Below are 16675 nucleotides of genomic sequence, written 5' to 3'. Positions count from 1 at the left end.
CCTTCTCATCTCTATTCCCAAGATTTTACACATTTTCTGCAGGGGAATCACCCACTAGTCAGAGGATCAGAGGAGTTCTTTCCATCCTAACGGTATCCCTGCGGGGAAAGGAACTCCAGTGTCCAGAGACCACAACAGGTCCTCCATTCTGAGGTAAAAGACGTCTGAGAGGCTGCAAGAGCCGCGGGTGCAACTTTTAGTTACTTTTAGTAACTAAACACATGGGACTGCAGCCTGAGCCAGCTGCTCCTCCAGACCCCCAAGTGCATAAAAACTGGGAGGAACCAGCACTACCAAAGCCGGAGCTCTTAGAAAGCTCAGCTGCTTGGTAGCCTGCAAAGGGAACAGAGGAAGAAGCCAGGGCTCTGGTGAGAGCCAAGGGAGCCTTCCCCCTCCGTGCCTCCTCCCTGCCCCCTCCTGCCACCCTCTCACCCGGACAGCTGTCCAGCTCTTGTAATTCATTGGCTTCCCCCGCCCCGCCTTCCGAGTAACACCCCAATCCAGTTTAGCCCCCTACCTCACCCGCTGACCTAATAAGGTCATGCACACTGCAGGAGACCTATATAAAAGTGGGGACTCTTGCAGACCTTGCCTGACTACAGGAGCAAGAAAAAGCAGGAGCTGTCCAGCGCTGAGAAACACGAAAGGTGACCATGGCTAAGGAGTGGGGCTACGCCAGCCATAATGGTGAGTGGGGCCAGGACACTATAGGGTGTGCCTGCATTGCACAGGTGTGCAGGCAGGAATAGTTAAGAACTGGCATATACTGAGAGCTTTCTGGTGTCCCATGCTGCTGGTCTTTTTAAGGGAACTCACTGTTTTCCTTTCCACGGAGGAACCTGAAGCTCAGAGACACACTCACTATAACTAGCTTAAGGTCCAGTGATGTGTCTGAGCAGTCACTCAGCCCGAAGTCATGTCCAGTTGAATCTTATTCTATGAAACTGAGCAGTGAGCACTTGGCCTTTCTGAGCTTGGGGTCCTGTAATAATCTTTGCTTTGATCAAGTCAGCCTTGGGAAAAAGAAGAAAAAAGTCTCTTCTAACCTGCAAAGTACTCCAAAAATATGTGATCAACCTGTGATTCATTTCAAATATAAGCTTTTCTGGCTATATGATTCTCAAGCCAGGGGAGAGAATGCAGAGATTGGAATGCTCTTCGAGCATAGGTAAACAAGGTTCTAAATAAATTTGAAATCACAGTGCTGTATTTCTCAATCTGAACCCAAGATCATTCTGTATTCATGCTTTGGCTTCTGTATACTTCGCTGGCATAGTTCACTAGATAGAGGCCTTGGGCTGTACTAGTAAATGAGTAAATTCTCTCTCATTTACTTCCTAGGTCCTGAGCACTGGCATGAACTTTATCCAATTGCCAAAGGGGACAACCAGTCACCCATTGAACTGCATACTAAAGACATCAGGCATGACCCCTCTCTGCAGCCCTGGTCAGCATCTTATGATCCTGGCTCTGCTAAGACCATCCTGAACAATGGGAAGACCTGCAGAGTTGTGTTTGATGATACTTACGACAGGTCCAGTAAGTATAGCACTGGGTCATGTGGGTCATGTGGGTGTTTTCAGTGTGTAATGGCAAGATGTCATTTGTGACACAGTAACAGAATTATGGGAAGAGGGAGAAGTTCATCCCAGAAATGGAGATGACTTTAGACTTGGCTCTAGTTGTGAAGAACTATATTCACACAAAGAAGAGGAATGTCACACCCACTCATTGCTGCAAAATGGCCATATGCCCAAGGTAAAAGTTAGAAACCACCTCCCCCCCCCCCAAAAAAAAAAAAAAAAAAAAAAACCCCAGAGACAGAGTATGGATCAGGAGAGGAAGGCAGGGAGCCCATGTGGACTTTCTGACCACTGAGAGACAACATTCTTATAATTCCTAATGGTATGGAGAATAAGCTCTCCCACTTTGCAAGAAATAAAATGGCCTTCTTTTCTCTGGTAGCTGGAAGGAGGCTAATTAATATGACAAGCAGAACCACTGTGTGAGTTAAAGTGGCCTGCCTCAGTAAGTATCTCACTGGTGTAAACCCAAAGAATTTTTGTAGTGAGTGTTTCTGATGTAAATGACCACCTTTTCTTGGGTCAATGTTAGTGTGGAATTGAAAAATTCATAAATTTTTTTAACCTACATTAGTAACCAATCTGTGAAATAAAATAAGACTAATTTGAAATACTTCGAATATTTGAATACTAACTTGAAATAATTTGAAATTTCAGAAAGGTGTGGTGGCTCACACCTGTAATCCTAATACTAAAGAGGCAGAGACATGAGGAGGGTCACAAATATGAGGCAAATCTGGTGTGCCCATTGAGTTTCAGGCCAACTTGGGCTATAGAGTGAAACTGTCTTTAAAAAAAAAAAAAAAAAAAAAAGAAAAGAAAAGAAAAAAAAAAACAAGCTTTGTTTCACTGGAAACAAGTTTAAGTGAGAATCAGTCTTTAGAATTAAAAATGCAATTTTCTAGAACCACACCCCTCATTAAGCTCAAATATCCTTTGTGGATAAAAATGAATGACCATTCTGGTGATATCATAAGAAATAATGATAGAGTGACAGACAACTCTTACCTTCCAGGGTAGAAAGAGGGCAAAAGCTTACTGCTTCTTGAGCAATTGTTGTTACATGTTACTCTTTGCCAGTCTTTTTTTTTTTTTTTTTTTTTTTTTTTTGACTTAAAAGCTGAAGTGTTATTTAGAAGAAAAAAAAAACAATAATAACAAGAAAAAAACAAAATTAAAGTATCACTCACCAAGCAGAACCACAAGAGATAGCATTTTAAAAAGAAAAATAGTTGACTGACTGCTAGAAATTTAATAATTAGAAAATAAATAGATCAATAATAAATAATTAATAATAAAGTGAACTAATAATTACTAATAAATTAATAATAATTAGTAAGTAAATTAGAGGCCTACCCAAATCTTAGTTATTCTCAGTGATTGGATAGGAAACTACAAAAATTCAAACTATTTCTCTCCTATATGATCAAGCTGGTTCAAGCCTAAAATTATTGCTTAAGTCTGCACTGTGGGGTTTCCTGTGTCACTGGTAGAAATCAAAGCTTCCTAAAATAGCTGCAGTTACAGTGCCTTGCTATATCTTGATTTTAGAGTTTCTGTATTTTTTTTTTATCATCCTTTGGAAGATATCCGAACCTTTAAATTACTCTCTAGGCAGAAGGAATTGAGACCAAATTACATCAGAGATTAAGATAAGTGCTTTAGAAATCCAAACTAATGCCCAAGAAAGACCACATATAGCCATCTGCCTTAACTAGCTTCCTGGGAAGTTTCTGAACTTTTGTCCTATCTGACTTGAGTAGACCCAGTCTAAAGCAGATGTGCATGAGCGTTCTTGCTTGTCATCTAAGACAAAACACAACTAAAAGTAGGACTTGAAAAAAGGAATGCCTGCCTGCTCCAGAATCCCTGACAGGGGCACTATGAGATGAGCTTAAATCTCAGTTAATCCTCACAGCGGCTCCCAAAGTGTGGAATTATTATCACCTTCTCAGAGACTCAAAGACTATTTCAGAGAAGTTAAGCATCTTGCCTGAGATCACACAACTATGAGGGGTGTGACCTCAGAATGGTACTTAGATCCTGTCAAATGTGTGGCTCTTCCCAACAGTACTGCTAGCCTGTTCTCAGGGCCCTTATACTACCTCTGCTGCTTTAATTTGTTTCTGTTTGTTTTTGTTTTGTTTTTTGTGTGTTAAAATGACAAGACAAGCAAGCAAAAATAAGAGAGAAAAGAAAAATTTTTACTCTGATATATTGTGGCTTCAAGTTACAAACTTGAAGGGATGGTTCCATGTTCCCATATGGTAACATCTTTTACCCACAGAGTCTTCTGTAGAGTGCTTGCTTCAGACAGGGCTCTGCAGAGGCAGGCTGAACTCACTAGTCACTTTGTTATCTCACTTACAGTGCTGAGGGGTGGCCCTCTCTCTGGACCCTACCGACTTCGCCAGTTCCATCTTCACTGGGGCTCCTCTGATGATCATGGCTCTGAGCACACAGTGGATGGTGTGAAGTATGCTGCTGAGGTAGGAGAAACTGCCCAATTCACTCTAGGTCTCTAACAGTCAAAATGAGAAAATTAGAAACAGCTACACAACTCTTTCTGCTTCAAGCCTCTCCCTGAAGATATTTTAGCTTTAACATAAAGTGAAGCCATCAAATATCCTAAGACAGAGAGAAGTGGACAAGTGGGTTAGCATCCTCCATGAATTTTCCTCAGATTACACTGAGAAATGGGCCATAGACTTGCCTAGAACCAGAACAGTAAGGAAGTAAGTTCATGTGAAGCACCTTTGTGCATTAGTTCATTTGATCCCTACTACAACCTTATGTACTACGTTACAAACAGGCAACTGACCCACAGAAGAGTTACATAACAGAGGCAGAGTGGCTGTGCCTGCTGTTCTTTGTACATGCTAGCTTCAGATACCACTTTTATGACTATATATAGTGCTTCAAAACAGCATTTTTTTTACAATTACAAACAATTCTTAACTCTCTGTTTGCTTAAGGAAGTATGCTTATATGTGTATGCATCTCATTTAAGGCAATAATTTGCAAATGGAATAAGACAGGTCTCTTCTGTTTTCATTAGGAAGCCAAGTCTGTTTAGCATTGAGGAGATGTGAACAAATTTCATTTTTTTACTGCTTCAGTCTTTTCCAAGGCACATAATGATGAGCACTGGGATGAGACAGAAAAGGTGGCAGTGGCAGCACACTGCATCTGATCCATAGGGGCATCACTGCACTGGCTACTTAACTGTTGGTTAAGTAGACTCAAACTCCAAGTACTGACCAGGCCTGGCCATGTTGGCTTCCGGATCAGAAGAGATCAGGTGCATTTAGGGGGTACAGCCATTCCTCTATAGCTGACCTAGAGAGCTAGGGTAGGAGCAGTCAGTTATTAGGAATGTCTTTACTTTTCCTCCACCACTTGGGAAAGTTCAGGCTAATTTTTTCCACATGTAGTGCGTGCAATTTGAGTGCAATGTTGGGGTCTAGAATCATCAAACACTTTTTGAACTTGAATATAACATTTTGGCAGCTATGAACTATCCTCTTGCTATCGTAAGTAGCTCAATATGGACAGCATAATTGTTTAAGCTGTGATCACATCCTAAATTAAGATAAGCCAGGCACTGGAGCTCTGTCTAATTGGAGGCAGGAGCTTCAATATATTTTTGATCTGAACTATTGAAATGTCACCAAAGCATTGCTTATTAATATTTAGAATTTCATCAACTTCCATGAAGATGTTCAGCAACAACCTTGCCACTGCACACTTTTGGGTCTCTTGTGCCCATTTCCATGTTGAAGGATTTATCTAACAGCCTGTGTTTCGTGGTTGCAGCTTCACCTGGTTCACTGGAATCCAAAGTATAACACCTTCGGAGAGGCTCTGAAGCAGCCTGATGGAATTGCTGTGGTTGGCATTTTTCTGAAGGTGAAGTAGACACTGATACTATTTTTTTTTCGTCATTCAGAATGCAGTCCCTTAATAATGTTTAGGAGACCATGCATTTCATTCTTTCCTTATATGTGAGGCATGTATGAGGGCAGACACTTAAAGCTTCTAAAGGCAAGTGCAAAGGCTGACCTGTGTTCATTTTCCTTCTCCACTACTCTATTTCCATCACACTGGAAACCAGAAAGCCAGTGCTGGGAACTTGTGTGATGCCAAGTGCCTGGCTAGACCTCTCCTTGGCTTAAGGAGGCCACCACCCACAGGATCTCAGGCTAGGGCGGCAGAAGGAATGTGTGTGTTGTTCAGCCAACTTTGGTTTAAAGTGGACTTAGTGTCATTAACACATGAACTTCATGGTAACCCGATCTGAATTTCAAGCCAGCAGTGAAAATCCTGCTTTTTTTTTCATTCCAAATGACCTAGTTTGTTCTAGGTTCTGAATTCTCTGACTGTGAGAGGAGAGACAGTGAGTTTGCTGTGGATACAAAGTCCACCCTAGTTTTTACTGTTTTAAAGAATGGGATGACTTTGCAGAGGGTCAAGGATCAACATGTAATTTTGTGGGTTTACACTTCAGAGAACTAAAATCCAAATTTAGATCAGAAAATATATACTCTACAATCTTTCGAAATGAATAAACTTATATTTGGCTTAGTCTGAGAATATGAAAAACATAAATACTGATTACATGTGGATGAGTCAAATCAGTTATTAAGATGATCTTCAATTATGATGAAGGGGAAAATATCTCATTGGATGCCATTTTCTTACAGATAGGACGGGAGAAAGGCGAGTTCCAGATTTTCCTTGATGCCCTGGACAAAATAAAGACTAAGGTAAGGGCGAATCATTTTCCTTCTGCAAACCTAAGACAATATGAATTGTGATTTTGAATTTCAGGTAGAGCCTGTCACTGTCTGAGGATACCCTGTGTTTGCATACAAAAGTAAATGTGTGGCGTTTTTTAGTGCTGAGACCTTAGAGCACTGTCATAGCTGTTATTTCAGTTATCAGTCAGTTTGTTAGATAAGGATTTTCCCTAAGAAGAAAGTGATTGGTTCCGGGGTCTCCTTTCCCCTTTTCTACTACCGTGGGCACAGGATCGCTGAGGTTCTCCAGACCAGCCACGTTTACTCTTTCAATCCTGGTATCGTCCTTTCCTGGTAGCCCCACATATTTTAAATATTGACAATAAACTCTTGTAACTAATAGATGCATTTTAATTGTATTTTAGATTATTCTAAGGCGCTGCTTTTAGGTGTAATACTAAAAGTAAGTATTCTAACTAAAGTGAAATTCTTCACATCAAACTTCCAAGAAGTAATTCTATCCCAGTCTGAGTCTCCTCTGGGAGAAAGGGAAGATTCTCAGCCACACCCTCCGGGTAAAAAAGGAATAAAATATTACATTGACTATGACAAATAAAGTTAGAACACCAAGCAGATGCCTTTCCTTCTGTGGTTTACTAGCAACGGCCCTGAACCTGTTCAAATATCTGCTTTCCTTTTTGCTATTGAAATCAGTTCTCACGAATGAATAGCTGACTCCTCTAGGGGGCGCTTGGTGCAAGTGCCTGCTTAGAGAGCCTGCTTGGTGTCTTCCAGGGCAAGGAGGCTCCTTTTACACACTTCGACCCATCGTGCTTGTTCCCTGCTTGCCGGGACTATTGGACCTACCATGGCTCCTTCACCACACCGCCCTGCGAGGAGTGCATTGTGTGGCTGCTGCTGAAGGAGCCCATGACTGTGAGCTCAGACCAGGTGAGCCCATCTGCAGAGCCCTTTATGAGAACTGTGGACTACAGATGGCATGGTCCTCAGAAGTCTCACAGTTTGTCCTGTAGAAAAAACAAATTGAGCTTGTTCAGTTCAGTTCAGGGAAGCTTCCCAAGGGTAGTCAGACAACGCAACCCGTTAAGGTTGGTAGGATCCTGAACACCTTCATCAGTACAAGAGTAAAGGCTGGCCAGGAAACTCCGTAGCAAATTCAGGACTGAGAAGGAGAAGGGTGCTGAAATGATTTAGCAATACACCCTTTGAGAGATGTTGTTATTTCTCTAGGTTTTTTTTTTTTTTTTTCCAAAAAAGAAAGTGAGACTCAGAAACAAAACTATTTCTTCACAAGGGCAACCAAGTGCAAAATCTTATCCCAGGCCGAGCCTGTCTACTTCCAGAGTCCCCAACTTCTCTTTTCACCCTACCTTACTTCCGTTTATATAAAGAATGTGTTGACAATATTTATAAGACGTGACTTCAAGGAAAGCTAACTGGGTGTGGCCATGGAGAACATAGTTAAAGAAGTGAACCCCACAGAGCTCACAGCCTGGAACAGAGTGTCTCAAAATAAAATGAGCCTGACTCCTTGGCTTAAGAAAGCAACTTGTATGCTTCTTCCAGGGTAGACCCAAAAATAAAGCCACACTTAAAAAAAAGAAATCAAGCTTTAACAATCTTGTTAATTGGTATAAAGATTTTAAAAGTAGAATGACAATTTTTAAAGGGGGAAAGCTAAAAGAAAATTTTATACAGAGGCATAATACATTTTAACATTAACAATCTACGATTAATTAACATCTACGATGTCTGGAGGACAACTTGTGGGTTCTGGGCCTCGATCTCAGGTTTTCAGGCTTGGCCATAAGCACCTTTGCACACTGAACCATCTCGACTACTGAGGCATAATATTTTTATGAGAATTACCTATGTTCTGATCCTTTACAGAAAAAAAAATAGTTCATAGTTTTATATATAGCCCAATTTTAATTTCTTTCTAGTCCTTTAAAATGTAATTCCATAAATACTTGATTACACACTGGGAGCCTATTGAAGTTTTTCTTCCTTGCAGGTAATTGATAAACCCTCATCCCCTTCTATGCAAAATGTATACATACTTCATGCTGAACCCTTAATTTAAAACCTAAGAGAAATTCGGGTAGGGAAAGCATTATTCAGGATGTAGGGAATTCTGGACGTAAGAAAATGTCTATGCTATGAACTGGTGCTTGCAAACTCAGGACCCTGGAGCCTGGTTTGTGGTTTGCCTGGCCCGGTTAGAAAGCCTGTGGTTTCTAACTGTCTGCTTCCCCTTGCAGATGGCCAAGCTCCGAAGCCTATTCGCCAGTGCAGAGAATGAGCCCCCGGTGCCTCTGGTGGGGAATTGGCGCCCTCCTCAGCCTATCAAGGGCAGGGTGGTGAAGGCCTCCTTCAAGTAAGGCTCTGGGCTTGCCCTCTTCAGGAAAGGAATTCTGCCACTGAAGAGCCCGCTTGCCTCCTCCTGGTGCTCCCAGCTCCAAGCTATCCTACTGTACCTAAAGGAAGAGAAGCAGTCACATGAAACTGCAATGACTTTTGACATGATCTAACCCAAAAGCATGAATTTCACACCTAACCTTTTTAATAACCACCTTTTCTAAAAAAAACTTAGTATTTCTAGTATTAATTCAGTGAAGAAGAAATATATAAAATAGTGGCTTATTGAGAATACTAAATTTGTCAGAATCACGGCACTCATATTATCAGGCTGAGTTATTGATACTACAGAAATGATGCATCCATCATGATGTGGGCACGGAGGAGCACACCGATCTTACCACATTTAAGTGAAAGCACAAATTAAGATCACTGTAGCCTTCAAAAACTGAATTCATAATGTGTTTTATCTCAAATAATACCAGTTATATTTCATCACTTGTTAAAAATTTTGCCTACTATCAAGTTTGCCTGGTTTTAATTACCTATAAAACACATCCATAAGGTCAGGTGTTTTAAAATGTTTGATCCAACATTTAAATTTCTTCTTCATAAAGATGATTTTCTTTGCCCAAAGTAGGGCCATTTATTTTTTATTTCACAGCTTTAATCTTTGCATGCCTATTAAAAACAAAACAAGACAAAAAACAAACAAACAAAAAAACCCTGTCTTTGGTGTCTTTTGAGTTGGAAGCTGGAATGACTATTTTCTGGAACAGGAAGGAGGGAATGTCAACACTGAAACGGAGAGTTTGTATTGATCACAGAAACAATAAAGACAAGATGCATATGAAAAGAGTGGGTATCTTCTTAAACTGAAAATTTAGAGTAAGTCATTTGTTTTAAGGCAGCATATGAAGTGACAAGTTTCACTGTGACATTTTCATGCTTGTGAGTTATAATTCTGCATGTCGTCACTGCCCTCTCCCTGTGACAGATGTCCTCCAACAGTCCCTGCTCTGCTTTAATGTCACAGGAATTCCATTGCCTTTCTCCTTTAGGATGTATCTCTTCCCCCTCTTTGTGATCCCTTTTCTAGTTTCACAACCCCCTATATGTCTACACACGAGCAACTTTAATCCTAAATGTTATATGTGAAAGAAGATATTCAGTATTTATCTTTCTGCATCTGGCTTATCTTCTGTAATAAGATTGTGTTACGTGTGTACAATTAATAGAAAAGCAGCATAAATGAGAAAATGAATGAAAGCCAGAGAGAAAACTTCCCACGTTTGTTTGTTTTATTTTTTTTGTTGTTTGTTTGTTTTTTCTTTGTAACTAAAGTAGCAATAAAAGACTCAAGTTCTGAGTTTAGATGCCACCATCCTCACGAAACGGGCCAGGCAATCCGTAAGGGAGTCTGATGAAACTGCCAACCTGGGCAGTGGGTGTTGGGCCATCTTATGTGAGTGCTCCCAAAGAATCAAGTCAAAGTTGACTAGGGCTCTGGGATTCTGGCCAGTGCAGCAAGCTAGTGCTCTTTTTAGGCATAACAGCATCTTTCATATTTGTTTTAATGTGCTTCAAGATGACATGTCTCAACAGTGCAGAAATGCATATATTTGACTTTTCAGCTCTTCAGTGGCTGATATATTACTGACTGGAGAAAAGGGCAGCAATAAGCAATGAGAACAGTCCTGGGTCAGGAGAGCCCTGAGACGCTGGAAGTCAAGCCATGTGATAACGTCCTGTGAGGCTGAAGTTATTTAATAGATTACCACTTGGGTGAGGCAAAACCAGGTTGGTCAGTGTGAACAGGATGTGTTAATTAAATCCCTTGAAATTAGGAGGTGTGGAGCTCTGATCATTAGTGGTAATACACAAGCTGCTTGTCTCAGGGCATTTAGCTTGTAATGTTCAGAGCGCTGTAAAGACTGTATCCATTATTTCCGCCATGTGTGGGAGGCGCGTGGTCTCATGCTGATTAGAAATGGTTACTGCCCTCATACCTGGCTGGACAAGGGTAGAGGAGGCAGTATTTCTGGACCTTAAGCTCCAAGGGGCATAGACTCTATTTCCACCACTGGTATCCCACCATTGACGCTTAATACTGTGTCCATCAGAATTTAACAACTTGCCAAGTTTTAGGTGAACAGATGATGTCATGAACAGAGAGGCCCAAGGAAGGCTTAGCCTCTGGAACCTTACAGCACTTTGAATATTAATACGCATATGACTTTTATTTATCTGAGTTTATTTTACATCTTCTTGAAAAAATCATTTCACTGACTTTAGGTAAAAACTTCACCATGTCCAGTCTGCCCACATTGTCAGTGATTAATAGTGCACACAACAATCACCCATCTTACCCTGCCCCCCAATTTCTCACTGCCCTTAAAGTTTACTGCCATAATAAACTCTTTTTGGAGTTTTGAAGACAGACACATGCTTCTGCATATAAGGGACCATCATTTTCCAGACTAGGTACCGACTCCAAACAACTGAAAGTTACAGACTTCTGTAACTTGCAGAGCAGTTTGACATCAGCTGCCACCACCTGCCATCAGCTGCCATCAGCTGCCATCAGCTGCCATCAGAAAAAGCTCTGGAACTTGCCAACCTTATTCTTCTGGGTAGAATTGCAGGTATCAGTGGGGAGAACTGATGTAAATTAAGTGTTTCATAATGTTCAGATAATGGCATGCTTAAAAGCCTACATGGAGGCTGGCAGCAGGCATTAGGTGTGTGTGTGGGGGGGTGTAGTTCCTATATTTTTAAATTATATAATTGGGGACTCCATTGTAAAATGTTTCAAAATTAAAATAAGTGACTCATTTTGTAGATGAATAAGAACTATTTTACATAGACAGTGTATGTGTAGACATCTACAGTTCTCAGCATCTCACTGGGGCCATTTATGTTATTAAACAAATCTCATTGAGATGAACCAGTCATAAATAAGTACATCAAATACAAAAATAACAACTGACACAAATAAAATTGACTTTAAAAATTCAAATACTCCAATAACATGTTAGCAGCATTTACTGAAAATTAGTTCTAGATTTTCTTCAATATAAGAATGAACTCTGGACATGTATAGTATATTATTTAGCATAAAAATTATAAAATGTGTAAGAAGAAACAAGAACTCTGTATATCAGATTTTAGTTTATATTTAATGTATGTAAACTTAATGATTTTTAATAAATGAATCCCTGGGAGTAAGACTTTAAGACCTAACCATGTTTACGTGTTATTTCCATTTTGAGCACTAGAGGGCAATAAAATCTATGATACAAAATAACAGCCCTTAAAAGCCACCTTGTGTTTCAATCATGTTGATGTCTAGGTTGTTAAGTTTTTCAAAGTTTTTTTGAACTGACACTATGATTCCTTTGCTTTCAGATTTAATATTATCTATGAATAGTGATTGACTAAAATGATGAAGGATTTTTACTTATTCCTAAGAATCTTAGTTGAAAAAAAGGGGGTTGGGGCTAACTGGAAAGCACTGAACTGTTTGAGACTGATAAGCACTGAGCATATAAAGTCCTATTCCATGTGTAGAAGGATGGGGGAAAAAATCACACAGTGTCTTCTGGACAGGAGATCATGGGGGATTGTAATCTGTGTGCCTGTGTGGATGGCAACAGTATCTGCAGGGAGTGTTATTTTAAGGATTAAATCAATACACTTAAAATACAAAGAAGTGTCGTTCTGGCAAATTTCTCGGTAAGCATTAACATTTATGTTTTAAAAATTAATTTTACTTCAAGTTAGAAAAATTCTAATGGCTTATTACAATCCCAGAGGTCCTGCATTCATGTAGCTGTTTGCAGTGTCAGAAATTTACATCTCATCTGTTCAGACCACAGAAAGAGATATGAGAATTCTCACTTACTTCTGCTTATATTTGGTGAATTTCTTTTAAATTTATGTGTGTATATATACTTATGTGTGTGTGTGTATACATTTGTGTGTGTATGCACTTAGGTAGTTAAATGGTGTGTGTATGCGTGTTCTTTTGGAAGTCAGTTCTTTCCTTCTACTATGTGGGTCTTGAAGAATCAAACTTAGGACTTTAATCTTGGCGACAGGAGACTTTACCATCTGCTGGCCCAGTGATGATATTTAAAAGCAATAACCCATGTATTCAATATGCATGTAGCAGAGGAAAGTGTGGTCACACTGAACCAGCACATTGCCTAAAGAGGTAGTTAAGAGGAAGGCTAAATAATTTCTCCTGAGAAAGTTTCTGCTTTGGGAACTTTGTTCTTACTCTAGGAGACTGACATCCAGAAAATCAAGGCGAGAGTTATAATGTTCGTGTCTGTTTGACACCAACTTTTCAAATGTCATGAAACAGGGTCCCCTGGGGTGCTTCCTGAGAGGGGATAATCCATCTTAAGACTGAAGGAAGAAAGACTCCTGCAGTGAAATTAATTTTGAGAATGCCTAGGCATGTCCTAAAGTGGGGATGCTAAATGTGATGTACAAATCACACCGGAGGAAAGCATTTATGCTTCTGAGGAGTTTCAACTCTAATGGAACAAAGTGAAGTCAGGCAGTGTAAGCATAACATCTAGGATCAAGGGTTTGGCCAGTGCTAATGATGTATCTTCTGCAGATGAGAGGATGTTTAGCAGGTACAACCTGTGACAGCCCGGTAAGGCGAATAATCACAGCTGATCAGCCAGAGTGAGAGTGAGTCTAACAGCACAGTCCCTAGGGACAGGGTGCTGTGCGGCAGCACCAGCCCAGTGATCTAAAAGCTAATTTTAGCCAGTTGAGAAGGCACTCTGCAGTAAACAGGGAACCAGGTTCTCCCCTGTATTTGAATCAGTCTCAGGCAGAGGAGCCTGAAACCTCAGGGAAAATATGTTTTTCCATAAAGTAAGCACTTTGTCTGTTCTGACTTGCCTGTCAATTTCTGTCGCATACCTGAGCTCTTTTGAAATATGGATGGTTCGAAACACATTTGCTAAAGGGAGGTGATTCCCTAAAGGCCTCTTGATTCCCATGGAAGCATAATGCAAATGGCAGTGCTAGACAGTACAAGGCTTACAGAAATCACACTTCTGCTTCTCTGTGAGCAGCTCAGAGCGGGGCCTCAGGTCACCAAGGGCATGCCTGGATGGAGCAAAAGCCCTAGAGAAACTGGCAAGGGTGGTGCAATTGAACAAGCCAAGCCGAGCCAAGTTAGAGTAGGGCCCAGTATTGAGAGAGAAATTTTCCATACAGTTCAGAGAATATAAAGGGCCTTCAGTTCTTTCTGTGTATACTAATGGGAATAGCATATGTACTTGAATTCTCTATGTAAAATGAAGGTTGGTATGTGTTGATATGAGTGTAATGAACAGTGGAGACTACAAGGTTTTAAGACAGTACAAACTTGATCTTGAGGCCTGAGGATCTAGAGCCAGGCGCCTGTCAGAACTCAAAAGTATTTGTCTAATTGATAAGGGATGAATAAGGGTAAAGTGAGACTTGTAAAATACTGTTTGCTAGACTTTGTCAGTGCTCTGTGAAAGTTATTTCCTCATTGTCTGAAGGTCAGAGATACTTCAACGAGGTTTTAAAATATTGGAGAATCCAAGTTTGTTAATGAAGAAAATGCATGGGAAAAAGCAATTTTACATATATCCAAATGTTTGTTGCTTATGAATTGAAAACTGAACTCAGTGAAGAAGAGATGTGTTTTAGGAGATATAAAAAAAAAATTGTACTAGAGTACTTATCTCCTTTAGCACCTGCACTCCAGTGTACACACTGAAGAGGGGCTGGCATTGTGCCCGTGGGTTAGGCTCCAGTAGCCCTAGCCTGTACCATCATCCCAGTGCTTCTGTCTTTCCAGGCTCATTTTCTTTCTAGAAGTTTCTCTTAATTTCTTCAGTAGTGACTTTAGTTCCCCAGTTGTGTCCACTTAAGCAATTCCATATACATGATAAAGAATCCACTTCTTAGGTCTAATCTTTGCCTCATGGTCAGAAATTGGAGAATAGAATGCTTTTGAAGGTTCAGTAAGCAGTCCTAACTAATACACTCCACTAAGGCTGTGAGTTCAGAAACTTGGCCCTTCTACATGGAGCACAGACAAAAATACTATCAAATATGTTCATGTACTTACAATTACTACTCAATACCTTCTTATGTGTGTATGATACTTGTCTGGAAACTTGCACTCTACCACAAGCTACATCCTGATTCTTCTTCTTCTTCTTCTTCTTCTTCTTCTTCTTCTTCTTCTTCTTCTTCTTCTTCTTCTTCTTCTTCTTCTATTATTATTATTACTATTATTATTATTATTATTATTATTATTGAGACCAATTTGCATTAAACCACCAAAACTTATCTTGAACTTGTAGTTTTCCCACCCAGCCTGTCTGAAGCATAAGACCCTGGGTATGTGCCACAAGGCCATCTTAGTCCTTATTTTTTTTAATATAGCTGAGAATATTTTTGGAAAAATAAAAACTGAAATTTGACCCTAGATAATCAATTAAGAGAAAGCAGTATTATTTTGGTTTGGGAAGGTTAGGTGATACTTTGTGTCTTAGATCATAGGTCTATTTGTAAATTTCTAGCTGCCTGCTGTAAATTCTTTTATTTTAAAGGAATATTTTAACAAAATATCATTAGAGAAAGTCTAATTTCTCCCTTTTACTTTGTTTTCTTCAGAGGGCCTGTTGTCAAGATTGTGAGGTATGCTGAACCTCTTGTCCTTAGCAGCCTAATTGACAGAGAACATAGATTGGGCCCCAGGAGGGAGGGAGAGCTCCAGAGGAGTTAGGAAACAAGCAAGGGCTCGAAGAAAAGATGTGGCTAGAAGCAAGGCCTGTATCTGAGCAAGCATTCCATATGAGACACAAGAAGAAGAAGAAGAAGAAGAAGAAGAAGAAGAAGAAGAAGAAGAAGAAGAAGAAGAAGAAGAAGAAGAAGAAGAAGAAGAAGAAGTCTACACTTTTCCAATGTGCTTATGTGTCAAGAGTACAAGAGATCACACAAGATCAATAAACTTCTTGGATGCAGGAAGGAGAAAAGAACAGGAAGAGAAGAACAGTCTCTGAGCATTGCATGAAAGAAAGGCTGACTTGGGCTGTGGCTACCAGAAGAGCCTATCAGGCATAGGCATGGCCAGCAACACAGGGGAGTGTTCACTAGAGATATCAGCACCCATTCGAAAGGAAGTTTAGATAACAGGGCTTGGGGCGGGTAAACTGAAAAGCATGGTTGGGTGTCAGCAGGCCTGGGAGCCCACAATGGACTCCAGGCATATTTAGGATGATTCCAGAGAGCCCCGAGGCACACAGTCCCCAAAAAGGACTTTTTAAAGTTACATAGGCATATATGTAACTTATGTATCTGTTATATAGTTTTATAGTGTTATACACTTTAGTATCTGTTACAAAATAAAAGTAAATAATTTTAGAGGATAAAACAATTAAACATCAACACAAGTTCCATCTTCTTCCTGCCCTGGAGGAACGCACCATGGACACCTCTGAACTGTGGAAAGCTGGGTGGAGTTTTCTGCTTACAAGAGCAGCAGTGGTCTCCTGTCTGTCTATCAAACCTGTTCTGCCCCATGCTTTCTCACTCTGCTGATCCATTATTTCATGCACAGCCTTACTAAGTGGGTACCTGAAAATGAAATAGAAAAGAGTTTTGCACCATGAATATTAGAAAAGCAGAAAATCCTGCTGTGGTACAAGGAGGGAAGCATGTGACCTGGACTCTTCAGCGCTAGCGTTTGGTGGCTACATCTTAAATGTGTGAGAACCCTTTCAGTTTGCTCAGACAATGCTAAAAAAAAAAAAAAAAAAAAAAAAAAAAAAAAAAAAAGGTTTAAAGGGCACCTATTGTTGTGAAGGAAAGGAGGAAGGAATGAACAGAAAAGAGGAACTGAAGGAAGATGAGGAAGGAAAGAAAATAAGAAGAGACACAGAAAACAGAGAAAACACATTTTGTCAC

The 16675-nt window shown here is 40.1% G+C and overlaps 1 protein-coding gene across 1 annotated transcript; it reads left to right on the top strand.

The window, feature by feature from the left end:
- The first annotated feature begins 526 nt into the window (after positions 1–526).
- Ca3 (carbonic anhydrase 3) lies at positions 527–9557 on the top strand. Its single transcript, XM_034517545.2, has 7 exons — positions 527–687; positions 1342–1539; positions 3954–4072; positions 5400–5492; positions 6287–6349; positions 7118–7273; positions 8605–9557. Exons 1-7 carry the CDS (start codon positions 654–656, stop codon positions 8722–8724), a joined length of 783 nt encoding a protein of 260 aa, XP_034373436.1. The 5' UTR covers positions 527–653; the 3' UTR covers positions 8725–9557.
- Positions 9558–16675: the final 7118 nt, after the last annotated feature.

The sequence above is a fragment of the Arvicanthis niloticus genome, chromosome 13, assembly GCF_011762505.2.
Source record: "Arvicanthis niloticus isolate mArvNil1 chromosome 13, mArvNil1.pat.X, whole genome shotgun sequence".
NCBI classification, from domain to species: domain Eukaryota; kingdom Metazoa; phylum Chordata; class Mammalia; order Rodentia; family Muridae; genus Arvicanthis; species Arvicanthis niloticus.
The sequence above is the reverse complement of the archived record's forward strand: the minus strand, read 5'-3'. Positions and strand labels throughout refer to the sequence as shown.